We start from the raw sequence: 13,881 nt of genomic DNA, 5'->3' as shown, positions 1-13,881 counted from the left end.
CTTTTAATTGTGATGTTAGAGTGTCAATTTTAGATCTTTCCTGCTTTCTCTTGTGGGCATTTAGTGCTATAAATTTCCCTCTACACACTGCTTTAAATGTGTCCCAGAGATTCTGGTATGTTGTATCTTTGTTCTCATTGGTTTCAAAGAACATCTTTATTTCTGCCTTCATTTCATTATGTACCCAGTAGTCATTCAGGAGCAGGTTGTTCCATTTCCATGTAGTTGAGCTGTTTTGATTGAGTTTCTTAATCCTGAGTTCTAGTTTGATTGCACTGTGGTCTGAGAGACAGGGAAACGGGATTTAAATGAAGGCAGCTGAAGCCCAGAACCCATGCTCTTAACTTGAGTGGTATCCTGATCACCACTCATCCCTCCTTGAGATTAAAGCACTGGAGAGAGGAGGAAAGACAAGGAGGACAAATCCACTTCAACTGTAAGCCACTGGTAGTGGTTGCTTGGCACGCTACCCTGGTTTGACAGGGCTGAGGTCATGACTAGATTCTGTGTGAGAATGTTGAGGCCAATTAATGAGTCTGCCATGGTTGACAGATGGAAGAAAAGCTACATATTTGCTATCTCTGGTGTAGCACATTAAGTCACTGTCAACTACTAATATATTTGTTTAGGTTCACGTATCAGAGAAATAGAATCACAAGGCCTGAGAAGGCTGGAGCTGCAAATGCTGTTAGAGATCATCTGGTCTATGAAACTCAGAGAGGTGAAAAGATGCCCAAAGCTACAGAAGCCTAAGTCTTGAATCCAATTCTCCTTACTCCAGATACAGTAGCTTTTCCACAGTACCACAATGCCTCATGATTGGCTGACACTCAGAATGAGAAAAGACAGAAGACAGGTTAGCTCAACAGGGAGAAGTGGTCAGGAAGCAGAAGAAGGTATCGTTAAGGAGGTTTCCTGGAAGGGTGAGACCTTTGGCAGCAAGAGGCAAAACCGGGGAATTGAGACTTTACCCTGCAATGGACAGCAGACCCTAATCACCAACTATATCAGGATAAACCAGTGCAACCAGGAACAGAACTGGCTCTGCCCCTAACTGGCTATGAGACCATGGGCAAATAAGGTCACCCCAGTTTCTCACCTGTTTTAGCTGCCTTTGGGACACATATCATGGGGGCTGAATAGGATTACAGGTGCCATCTGAAAATGGCCTTTTAGTCTCATTAAATTTTATTCTAAAAATGCATTTCCAACATGAATAGACTCATTTTGGACATTTTTACTTACATCAACAATTTTAAGAAGAAAATTGAATTATCACTGCTATTTAAGAGTAACCACACTTTGGGAGGCTGAGGTGGGCAGATCACTTGAGGCCAGGAGTCTGAGACCAGCCTTGCCAACATGGTGAGACCCCATCTCTACTAAAAATACAAAAAAAAAAAAAAAAATTAGCCCAGAGTGTGGTGGCAGATGCCTGTAATCCCAGTTACTAGGGAGGCTGAGGCATGAGAATCGCTTGAAACCCAGGAGGCAGAGGTTGCAGAGGGCCAAGATCATGCTACTACACTCCAGCCTGGGTGACAGAGCAAGACTCTGTTTAAAAAAATAAAAAAATAGAGTAACCGGTTATATTTTTTGGTAACTAATAAGAAAATTGTTGGCAGAGAAGAGTCAGAAATGCTGAACAAATGTTCAGTGCTAGGAGCTGAACAAACAATGTTAGGGTGTGTTATCTTGCACAAACCCAGAGAGCCTGACAATTTTTGAACAAATGGGAAAGAAACACAAGGGAATGAAGAATAAAGATGGAGAATCCAGTTAAGCAAATAAATGACAGCAGTTCTGATGGGTGGAAAGTGTATCTTAAGGCCAGAGAAATTCTAACCTGGGAAATTGGCCAAAAGCAACTTGCCAAATACTTACGATGGGCTTTCTCTGGGGGTGGTGAAGTCTGTCTGCACACTGGAGACATCTTTATGTATACATGCTACATGGAAGAGGGAAGTAGTAGCTCTAAAGCACTGCATGGCTCACAAGCACTCCTATTCAATTTACCTGGGATCCTATGGGATCCTTTTTTCTTAGCTATCACTACTCCATCTTGAGGAGAGAAAAGTAGGACTAGACACTTTGCCATTTGTGGAAAAGTACAGTGTAGCTGTTAGGAAGGAGCTCAGGCTCTCAAATCAAACTTACCTGAGTTCAAGCCTCTCAAACCTCTGCCTCACCTCTCTCTAGTGTAGCCAAGTATACAATGTCCCCAGAGTGTCACAGAATTAAGATGTGCTGTAAATCAGGTAATGCATAGTGCTAATAGTAAATATTTAGCAAATGTTAACTTTTCATATTTTGAAAAAAAAATATTTTAAAAAAAGGTTTTTTTTCAATTGTCTGCTTCACTTTTCCTCCATATCTTCTTTTTTCCATATAATATTTCATTTAAGATTAGAGGTTAAGTTTTGAACATGTTAAGTTTGAGCTGCCCACTGGATGTGTAAGTAAGGTTACCAAGCAGGCAAGTGGTTACATGGTTCTGGAATTCAGACGTGTGAGATGGTTAAGAGGTTGAGGGGAGGAATAACCAGCAAAAAAAAAAAAAAAGACAGTGTGTAGCTGGGTGCAGCGGTACACGCCTATAATCCTAGATGCTCAGGAGGCTGCAGTAGGAGGATTACTTGAGCAGCAAAAAAAAAAAAAAAGACAGTGTGTAGCTGGGTGCAGCGGTACACGCCTATAATCCTAGATGCTCAGGAGGCTGCAGTAGGAGGATTACTTGAGCAGAAAAAAAAAAAAGACAGTGTGTAGCTGGGTGCAGCGGTACACGCCTATAATCCTAGATGCTCAGGAGGCTGCAGTAGGAGGATTACTTGAGCCCAGGAGTTCAAGACCAGCCTGGACAACATAGTGAAACCCCATCTCAAAAAATATGACAGTGTGGTCTAGTATAGGATAGCTATATAGATCAATAAAATACAATTGAGAGTCCAGAAACAAACCCTCATATTTATGTTCAATTGATTTTTGACAAGGTGGAAAGATCATTCAACTGGGAAAAAATAGTCTTTTCAACAAATGGTGCTGGGACAACTGGATAGCCATATGTAAAATAATGAAGTTGGATCCCTACCTCACACCATATACAAAAATTTACCTAAAATGGCTCATAGATCTAAAAGTAAGAGCTAAAACTATAAAAACTCTTAGAAGAAAACACAGGGGTAAATCTTCATGATTCCAAATAAGGCAATGGTTTCTTAGATATGACACCAAAAGCACAAACAATAAAAGAAACTGATAAATTAGGTATCAAAATTTAAAACACTTGTGCTTCAAAGGATGCCATCAGGATAATGAAACGACAATCCATAGAATGAGAAACAATTTTTTGCAAATCATCTACCTGATAATTAGCTTGTATCTAGAATATGTGAAGAACTCAAACTGTTACAACTCAATAATAAACAGAAAATAACCTAATTAAAATGAACAAGAAATTTGAATAAACATTTCTCCAAATAAGATTAGAAATAGCCAAAGAGCTCATGAAAAGATGTTCAACATCATTAACAATCAGAGAAATGCAAATCAAAACCACAACAAGACACCACCTTACACCCATTAGAATGGCTATAATCAAAAACACAAACAATAACAAGTGCCAGAGAAGATGTGGAGAAATTAGAAGTTTCACTGCTGATGGAAATGTAAAATGGTGCAGCTGCTCTGAAAACAGTTTGGCAGTTCCTCCAAAGATTAAAGTTGCCATATGACCCAATAATCTCATTCTCAGACATATACCTAAGAGAAACAGAAACATACATCCACACAAAAACTTGTACATGAATGTTCATAACAGCATTAGTTATAATAGCCAAAAGTCAAATGTGATATATCTATACAATGAAATATTATTCTGCAATAAAAAGGAATGATGTACTGAGACATGCTACAACATGAATGAACCTTAAATGCATTATGCTAAATGAAAGAGCCAGATACAAAAGGCTATATATTGTGTGATTTTTAAAACAGGCACATCTATAGAGACATAAAGTAGACTAGTGGTTGCTTAGGGCTGATGGGGAGTGGTGGTAAGGACAGGGTAAACTATGGAGGGGATGACTGCTAAAGAATACAGGGTTTCTATTTAGGGTGATGAAAATATTCTAAGATTGTGCTTGCACAACTCTGTGAATAAACTAAAAGCCATTAAACTGTATACTTTAAACAGGTAAATTGTATGGCATCTGAATTATGTCTTGATAAAGCTGTTACCAAAAGAAAAACAGAAAGCAATATGCTAAGATGGTTCATAACAATAATAAAAGCATAGTGACAGATCATCAAAAAAAAAATGACAGCAGAGAACTGTTTGCAATGGTGAAATGGGAGATTAAAATTGTCAAAATGAGAAAAGAAAGACTGCATGTGGATTCCACTCACTGGTTGTTCCATTCTCTCTGCCCTCTTCTTTTCAGGCCTGGTTAGGATGTGCTATTCTAAGAAGGCCCACAGTCCGCTTTGCTGGCTGGATGGTAAGTCAGGAGTAAGAGTCACTAGAGCTCTGCCACTCAGAAGCGGCAGCTGCAGTCTGGCCACAGCAGAGCAACGAAGTGCAAAAGGAGGAAGAAGGCTTGGCAGTTACTATGCCAACAGCCATTCTCTACCATGGAGGTAAAAAGAATAGGAAATTCATGAATTTGTGATTCATAAATTGCAAATAACATGTGCTTGAACTCAAATAGCTTAAAATTAAGGGAAGGGAATGTGAAAGCAATGCAAGAAAGAATCCCAGATCCCTGGAATATCATGTAACATTTTATTAGCTTAACCCCTGGATGGCAAGATGTTTTAGCCCAGACCTCCATAAGTATACCCAGCCTCTCTCTAGTTCCCAATAAACTCACTCAGATCAATAAAGTATCAATGCAGACCCCCTTCCTCCCTGCCACCCCTTTCCACTCTAGTTTTCAGAAGTTAGCCATTTAATTACCTTGGAATTTGATGTAGCCTTTCAACAACATGTGAATACAAGCTTCATTAAGGGCAAGATTTTGGTCCTCTTATCTCCTGCCATATTCCTGAACCTAGCACAGTGCTTAGCACATCATCATCATCATCATAGCTAATGCTTACAGAATATTCATTACGTGCCAGAATCTCACAACAGTATCTAAGGAATATTATTATTATTATTCTACAGGCTGTTCAATTCAGCAATTCTACTTCTCTTCTATACAAATAATCATGAATGTGCACAAGTATTCAACAACAGTAATATATGTGTTGTCACTGTTTTTAAGCACTTTATTCATTAACCTTCTTAACAAGCCAGCAAGACTGGTACTCTTATTAGCCTCATTTTATAGTTGACAAAAGTGAGATCAGAGAGATAATTAACTTGTCTAGGGTCACACAATAAGTACTAGAGCCAAGATATGAAACCAGAGTCTATGTTTGTTAACCACTATGTTATACGGCTACAAAGACAACCATAGCAGGGGTTATTTATATGAGGAACTGGGAAAACCTAGACATCTAACAATAGGGAACTGTTTTAAAAAATAAATCAAAAATAGAATATCATTGATCCACTTAATATTGTAGAACAGTTAATGACACAGAAAAATGTGTTCAATATAGTGTTAAGTTAGGTTGAGATGTAAATTTCATTTCTTTTAATGAGATGGGTCTCACTATGTTGCCCAGGCTGGCCTCAAATTTCTGGGCTCCAGTGATCCTCCTGCAAAGCTGGAATTACAGTCACAAACTCCCATGCCCAACTAAGGCACATGTTTGTTTGTTCGTTTGTTTATTTGTTTAAAAGAAGAGGAAACTTTATTTCTTTTAAAGGTTACAGCCTGCAGGGTGGCTATTCTGACAGGCTGGGAAGCACAGCCTCCAGTCAGAAGCCAGAAACAAGATATTTTGAGAGAGTGGCAAAAGAAACAGGAATTCATGCGATCAAGGTGGCCAAATACACATATTCAATAAGCTATTGAAGGAGCCATGAATATTTATGAAAGGAGAAACGTACACATGTGCAATTGAGGTTCTTGCTCTCCAAGTTCAAAAACTGAGGTGATCAGAGGGCGGAGTTTTCAGTCCTCTGACATTAAAAAGTGAAGCAGAGGCCGCGAAACCCCTTACTGCGCATTCTCAAAAAAGACTAGCCAGAACCACTCCTGTGGCCAGTGGTCTCTTATCAGGTAAAAAAGGAAGGACAGTGTCAGAAAGTTTGTTGATATCAGTGGTGGGGTCTTTTTTGTTAGAACCTTAGGGAGGAAAGCTTAATCACGGTCACCAAGGGAGGGGGTCTGACCACCCTCCCATCCCATCGTGGCTGAGAACTCCATTTTCAAAGTTACTCAGGGGTCCCCTTGGCCAAGGGATGGTCTGTTCCAGTCCACTGCAGGGCTTAGAATTTTATTTTTAATTTACATTCTCACCCTTTTAGACAAGATCTGCCAGGGGCAGCATTGATGGCCAAACCTTCATTCTGTCCTATCTCTTTGCCAGGGTAGTGTGCCTGCCTGCCCCAGGTCCATCTTGTCCCTTGGTGGGACCCCTATGGCCAAGGACTTAGAGCCAAAAGACTTACAGCCAATTTAAATACTGCCAGTCAGATGGGAATGGAGGTGGGCAGGCACCCATCAAAACCCATAAAACTTTTTAAGCAACATAGCCAAAAACCAAAGCCAAAATGCAAAGTTACTAAATTAACTTATCTGTAAGTTCTATACATTGAACTACTGTAATCTTGGTCTTAGCTACAGACTTGTAGCCATTAGCTATACAAAACATAAACATTTGGCTGGGCATGGTGGCAGGTGCCTGTAATCCCAGCTACTCAGGAGGCTGAGGCAGGAGAATTGCTTGAATCCGGGAGGCAGAGGTTGTGGTAAGCCGAGATCATACTATTGCACTCCAGCCCGGGCATCAAGAGCAAAACTCTGCCTCAAAAAAATATAAATAAATAAATAAATATTTTGCTAAAATGATTTAAGCTAAGGAACGTAGAGACTTTTATTGTGCCACAGTGTCTTTTGCAATGAGACATATATTCTAAAGAAGAGAGGTATATTGTCCAAAGTATTACAATGGTTACCACTATGTACTAAAATTATAGATGACTTGTTGCTCATCTGTATATTCTAAACGTTCTATAACAAATATATTCCTTTTACAAAAGAAAAATGATAGGAAAATCTATGCCTAAACCTGAATTAAAATTTTCCCAGCCAGTCAAATATATACAGATTGTGGTCCATTTGAAAAAACACAAAAAGAGAGAGAATAAGATTATTCACTTAAATTTCAGCAAAGGACTATGTCTGGTATTAGAAATGTATTTCCCAAAACAAATTTCACAAAACACTTGGTCTATCTACAACCACCACCAAAGAAGACTCTATAGTCAAATATGTGTGGAAAACCCTTGATCACACAAGTTTAGTGCAGGACTTCTCAGAGCGTTTAATATGCCAGTAGGCATTATGAACCTCAGAGAGGGGTACAGTATATAGCATTCTTCAAACTCATTGGGGCACAGAGCTCTTTTTTCTCACAGAGCATCTTAAGGGAACTAGCATTTCTCAGAACAGAGTTTGACAAATGCTGAATTATACAAAAGAGAAGAAGAAGCAGGACTGTTGGAGATGGCTAAATCTAAGTCAATGCTTTTGAGGAAAGAGAAAAACCTAGTAACTTGTAACAGAAGTAATGAGAACTTAGGATGTCTTTTTAAAAAATTAATTAAGGAAAAGGGGCCTGGGCACGGTGGCTCACGCCCATAATCCCAACATTTTGGGAGGCCACTGTGGGAGGACTGCTTGAGCTCAGTAGTTCAAGGTCACAGTAAGCTGTGACTGGGACATTGCACTCCAGCCTAAGTGACAGACCAAGACTCTGTCTCTTTAAAAAACAAAACCAAACAAACAAAGAAAAGATGCTAGTAATAGAAAGCAAGGGTGCAGGGAATCTTGTGTACGTATCTATTCCTAAATTCTCCCTTTCAGTCATCACTGGAGTTGACTATAATACCAGGCAAAATAAGGCCTGGTGAAAGACTCCTCAATCAGACAAAGGGCACAAGCCATACCCAAAAGAACTAAATGAGGAATTTCAATAGTGTCTAGGGAATACAAGACAAATTCTTCAGTTAACAAGAGAACCATGCCCATAAGCATGGACATCAGCACAGCCCGATGCCTAAGACAGCTATGGGCAGAGCTTCCAGGAAATCTGGCAGGAGGCCTAATAAAAATTGAGCAGTGGAGCATAAGGCAAATTTAATTTAACGTGGTTATTAATGCCAAAGACTAGGCCCTGTAGAAAGGAGAAATAAGAAAACAAACATAGAATCAGGTAGAACTTTTGTTTAAAAGTAGTTCAGCTCCCCACTCAACACACACTTCTTTGGCTATGTGCCATTTTCTCTGCCTGGAAGGCTTCTCCCTATCCCCACTACCCTTCATTTCTCTAACTCTTATTTGTCATTCAAAATTCAGCTCAAGCATCAACCCTCTTCTCCAAAGTTCCCACCTGTCATACTTGCTTCTGTAGCCCTCTTCAAGAAACAAATAATTATTGCGTACCTACCACCTGTCAGGCAGTGGATGCATTCCTCCATCATAATACCTATTTGTACTACAGAAGGATTATTTTCATTGACCTATTTATATTTTTTACTTTGTACCCCACTGACCCATTCTAAGGCCTAGCCAGTGCCTCTGGGCATCTTTGGTGAATCAATAGAAGCTCCTATGAAGTGCCAGGTGCTAGAGATAAAAATTACTCAAAAGTTGCCTCTGCCTTCAGAGAGTTCATGAGCTACACAGAAAAGATGAAATAAACAATTATACCTCATAACAGGATGAAGTATGCAGTAAATAATTGCATGGGCAAAGGAAGCTCCTGAGCTCTCTGGTAAAGAAGAGATCATGTGCACAGGCTTTGTACAAAAAAACATGTCCAGAAACATATGTTCAGCGCTCTGAACCTGCCTTATAACAAGCTTGTCAAACATGCACATTGGCCTTACAAACGGCCCGTGTACCCCTCACTATTAGCTCAGAGAGAATGAGTATATTCACATTTGATTTCTCTCTTTACATTTAAGGAGCCAGGTATTCTTCCACCCATGTGGTTGCCTTGCCAACCTAAGTTCAGACCAGTGAAAGAGAGAGTGAAACCAGAAGAAAATACATGACATCCAGTCTTCAATCTGCAATTGTGTGTGGGTGTTGCAATCATTCTATTACTGGTTTCCAAGTAGCTCGTTCTGTCGGAAATCAAGTTTATGAACAGACTTGCTGTAACCATGAAAGATTTTTCCCTTGTGATTAATCATTAAAATGATAGGTGTTAAATACATACAAAGGAAAGACAGTTTTCTGGCAAAGTCATTCTGTCTCAAGCAGAGTTTGAAAGGGGAAACCTGCCAGGTGCGGTGGCTCACACCTGTAATCCCAGCACTTTGGGAGGCTGAAGCAGGTGGATCACAAGGTCAGGAGTTCGAGACCAGCCTGACCAACATGGCGAAACCCCATCTCTACTAAAAATACAAAAATTAGCTGGGCATGGTGGCATGCACCTGTAATCCCAGCTACTCGGGAGGCTGAGGCAGGGGAATTGCTTGAACCCGGGAGGCAAAGGTTGCAGTGAGCCGAGATCACGTCACCTGCATTCTAGCCTGGGTGACAGAGCAAGACTCCATCTCAAAAAAAAAAAAAAAGAGAGAGAGAGAAAGAAAGGGGAAACCAAGTGACTGAGAGTGGGTGGAAAGAGTCAGAATTCCCTAAGTGGTCATATTCTGACTTCTATTCTCAGTCCTTGATGAAGCTCATGGACAAGTTCCTTCTGCAAGGGCACAGACAAGATAGAAAAAGTACCTCCGCAGTTCATTCATAACCTTGAATGCTTTCCCCATGTGGGCAGGGTTGACAGTGATCGTCCTCTGGTTCTTCTCATCATCTCCAGCCTGTATCAGAGTCTGGGAGCTCAGCTTGATGCTGTGAACAGGAAGGAAGAGGGAGGGAAAGAGAATCACTCATCGGTAAACCCATTCATCCAACTGCCAAAAGCTCAAGCATTTACCCACCCACCAGAGGCATCTATCAGCCTCTTCTCACACAGACCCAGTAGGAAAGACAATGTACTGGGAATTTCTTTGTATCTTCCAATGCAAAATGCATTCCTCTGAGGGAAGGTAAGTCATAGTTCAGCTTCTTCCACCAAGTACTGTGTGATTTTGTGTGAGGTCCTTATTCTCCATCTCTCCATCCTGAAAATTGAAGGGGACTAAGCACTCTATCACTCACTTCACAGGTTTGTTTGTTCGTTAAACAGGCATTTACTGGAGGCTACTATGTGCCAGGCACACATTTAGATTTAAGGGAAACAAAACAATAGACAAAGCCACCGTCACTACCCTCACAAAGCTTAGAGTTCAGTAGAGGAGAATGCCAAGTAAACATTTAAACATCACATCTTAAGTATTATGATTTGATAGAAGCTACAGAAGCACAGGGGATGGCCAACTCGTCCCAGTGATGACAGGTTGATGGAAAGCTTCCTAGAATCTGAGACCTGAAGAAAGAACAGAAACAAGCCAGGTAAAGAGAAAGAAGATTATTCCAGGCAGAGGAAACAGTATACACATAGACCTGGAGGAGAAAAAGCACAAAGTGTGTTCAAAGTACTGGCAGTTCAGTAAAACTAGAGGAGAGTAAAAGAGGGACTATCAAGAGAAAAAACTAGAAGACTGAGCAGCCTTTTAAGTGTCGTATAAGCAAAGCTAAGAAGTTTGGATTTCTTTCTGAAATAATGAGAAGCCATCAAAGGGTTTTAAACAGAGAATTAGGACAGAAAGCAGGTAAACAAATCTGTGCTTTAGAAAAATCACATTGGCTACACTCCAAGAAGCAGTGGAACAACCGCAAAAGCTTTTGGGAAACTGTAATCCCATAGAAAGACAAAAGGATTATAAGTATTATGGAAAGAAAAGCTATCTGTGTAGACTAACTGAGTAAGTAAAATCTAGCAAGAGTCAACCATAATCTCAATGCCTTCTCTACTGAAATCAAGAGACAAGAGTATGGTGGCTCATGCCTGTAGTCCCAGCTACTCAGGAGGTTGAAGTAGGAGGACTGCTTGAGCCCAGGAGTTTCATGCCATTGCACACCAGACTGGGCAACAGAGCAAAACTCTGTCTCTTAAAAAAAGTGAAAGAGAAAGACAAAATAATTCAAATCTCTGTGGGGTGCCAGCTAGTTACCCAACAATTCCTAAGCAACATCTTTCAACTTCATGGAAGCTGGAAAAAAGGAATCAAAAGAATGAGCAAGGAAAGGTGTTTCTCCCCAAATTGGTGAAACCATTCAGCTCCCAGGTCAAGTGTGAGACCTTGGAGTTACCTGTTTGAACCAGGCGAAGCTTTGCTTTGCTACTAGGAAAACAGAACCTTCTCCACTTGTGTAGATTCGGGGACCCATAGTTCACTCCAACTCTAGGACAATGACAGTACTCTCCTTTGATTTTCCCTAGTGAGCCTCTATCCACGCTACCACTTAACTTTGCAGACTGGCTAGAGAAAGAGGCTTCTGTGATTGAGAGTATATTTTAGAGGCCTGAGAATCACTACAGATCTCACACTGGAATTCGTAACTACTGGAACATTCAAATACAACCAGCGTGGCAGACCCACAGCTTGTCTGACCATAACAGACTCCTCTTTTGACTACCTTCCCCACTGTCAGTTCATCAAGCAAATGTAAGCCATGAATATCTGAACTTTGGGACTGTCTGGATTCTGTGTACAAGGAAGTTAGCTGAGCAGAGGAAGATGTGCACAAAGGAGGATGCTTAGAGTTGTGTGTTTAAAGCAGGTAAAGAAAGTCTCAAGCCAGAAAATGTGATCAGAGAAGGGAAGCAACCAGCAAAGACGAAAAATTTCTTCAAAAGATGAGAAATTCCATAAGCATAATTTATTTTATGGTGTCTTTCTTTACTACAAAGCTAGAAAAATATTATCTTCTATGTTCTACTAAAGGTTTACCATTTTTGCTTTTAGTATTTAAGCCCTTATTTCATCTGATACTGGTTTTTTCTCTTTTTTTGAGATAGTTTCACTCTGACATCCAGACTGGAGTGCAGATCTCAGCTCAACCTCCGCCTCCTGGGTTCAAGTGATTCTCGTGCCTTAGCTTCTCAAGTAGCTGGGATTACAGGTGTGCACCACCACACCTGGCTAATTTTTGTATTTTTAGTAGAAATGGGGAGTTTCACCATATTGCTCAGGCTGTTCTCAAACTCCTGGCCTCAAGTGATTTGCTCACTTCAGCCTCCCAAAGTGCTGCGATTACAGGCGTGAGCCACTGTGCCAGGTCCTGATACTGATATTTATGTCAGGATATGACATAGGGATCTAATTTTCTCCATAAATTCGATGTATTTAAAACTTTTTATTTTTCTCATGCATCTGTCATGCCATCTTAGGTCATATATTAAAGTTCCAGATATAAAGAGATTTATTTCTTGACTTACTAACCTATTCCACTGGTCAGTTTGTCTGTCTCTGTACCAGTACCACATGATTTCTGTAGCTTTATAATAAGGTCTGATATCTGACAGGAAAAGTTCCCAATCCTATCATTATTTTTGAGAAGTGTCTTGACTAGCTTGTCAAATTCCGTAAAGAACTCGAGTGGGATTTTGATAAAAACTGCATTGAACTTATAGATCAATTTGGATAGAACCATCATTTTTCTGATACTATGCCCTCCTATCCATGAACATAGGATATCTCTCCATTTATTTAAGTCTTCTTTAATGTCACTCAAACTTTTAGATTTTCCTGTATGAAGACCTTACACATGTTTGATTAGATTTATTCCTAAGTACTTTATGGTTTTTATTGCTCTTTTGTAATAGAAATGATGTATTTTTAAATTACGTTCTCTGATTGTTACGGTTTATAAAATGCAATTGATTTTTGCAAACTGATCATATATCCAGCCATTGCCAATGTTCCTATTATTCCTAACTATTTGAACATAAATTAGGTGTCCTATGTAGACAGTCATATTATCTGCATATAATGCCAGAGACTTTTCTCCTATCAAATTCTTAGGCCTCTAATTTCTTTTTTGAAAAAAGTTTGCACTGGCTAGGATGGTCACACAATGTCAAACAGAAAGGATGCTAATGAGTAGTATTGTCATATCCCTGCTTTTAAAGATGTTTCTAATGTTCCCCCATTATGTATGTTGTCACAGGATTTTGTAAATGTTTTCGTCAGATTAAGAAAATTCCCTTCTATTTTATTAAGAGTTTTTAAGTCATAAAGTTATGCTAAATTTTATCAAACGTCTTTGTGTATCTAATGAGATGTTCATATGGGTTTTTTCCTTTAATCTTGTAATGTGATGAATGACACATATATTTTCTAATACTAAACCATACTTGCATCCTTGGGATAAATCTACAAACTGTAAAATACTCTATAAGTATTCATTATAAATATTGTCTTCAAACTGTGGAGAGACTTAAAAGCCAGGATGAGAAAGCATAATTTGGTATGGATCAGGGAACCACTGAAGGTTCTTGACAGGGAATTAGTAAGATTAAAGCACAGAAGAGCCTAGTGAACAGATATTATTAGCTTCACTTCAAAGATATGGAACACGTATAAACTAAAAAGAGCCATTTTAGAAGCACTGACACAATCTCCAGTGTGGCTAGGGAGCAGGAAATCTCACTCTTCTGGTGTGTTGCTCTTTGCACTTTCCAAAATGGTCCAATAACGATGTATCCTTGTTAATACAATGTTGTGTTTACCAAAAGGTCTCAAACACAGATTGCCTATTATCAGAGGATCAATGTTCAACAAATATAATTCACACTAGAGCCTCCCTGAAA

The 13,881-nt window shown here is 39.6% G+C and overlaps 1 protein-coding gene across 5 annotated transcripts in view; it reads right to left on the bottom strand.

Annotated features, from left to right (window-relative positions):
* KLHL3 (kelch like family member 3) overlaps positions 1–13,881 on the bottom strand; it is a 295,050-nt gene that overhangs the window by 95,830 nt on the left and 185,339 nt on the right. For all 5 annotated transcript variants that reach the window (XR_001884624.1, XM_017867838.1, XM_017867839.1 and 2 more), the window contains one exon: positions 9,855–9,974. Coding sequence is in view for 4 of the 5 variants with exons in the window: in XM_017867837.1 (XP_017723326.1) it covers positions 9,855–9,974 (120 nt within the window). In the remaining variant the exon portion in view is untranslated. The remainder of the gene's footprint in view (positions 1–9,854; positions 9,975–13,881) is intronic.

This window comes from Rhinopithecus bieti, unplaced genomic scaffold (genome assembly GCF_001698545.2).
Source record: "Rhinopithecus bieti isolate Rb0 unplaced genomic scaffold, ASM169854v2 scaffold_4475, whole genome shotgun sequence".
NCBI classification, from domain to species: domain Eukaryota; kingdom Metazoa; phylum Chordata; class Mammalia; order Primates; family Cercopithecidae; genus Rhinopithecus; species Rhinopithecus bieti.
This window is presented reverse-complemented; position numbering and strand designations above follow the sequence as displayed.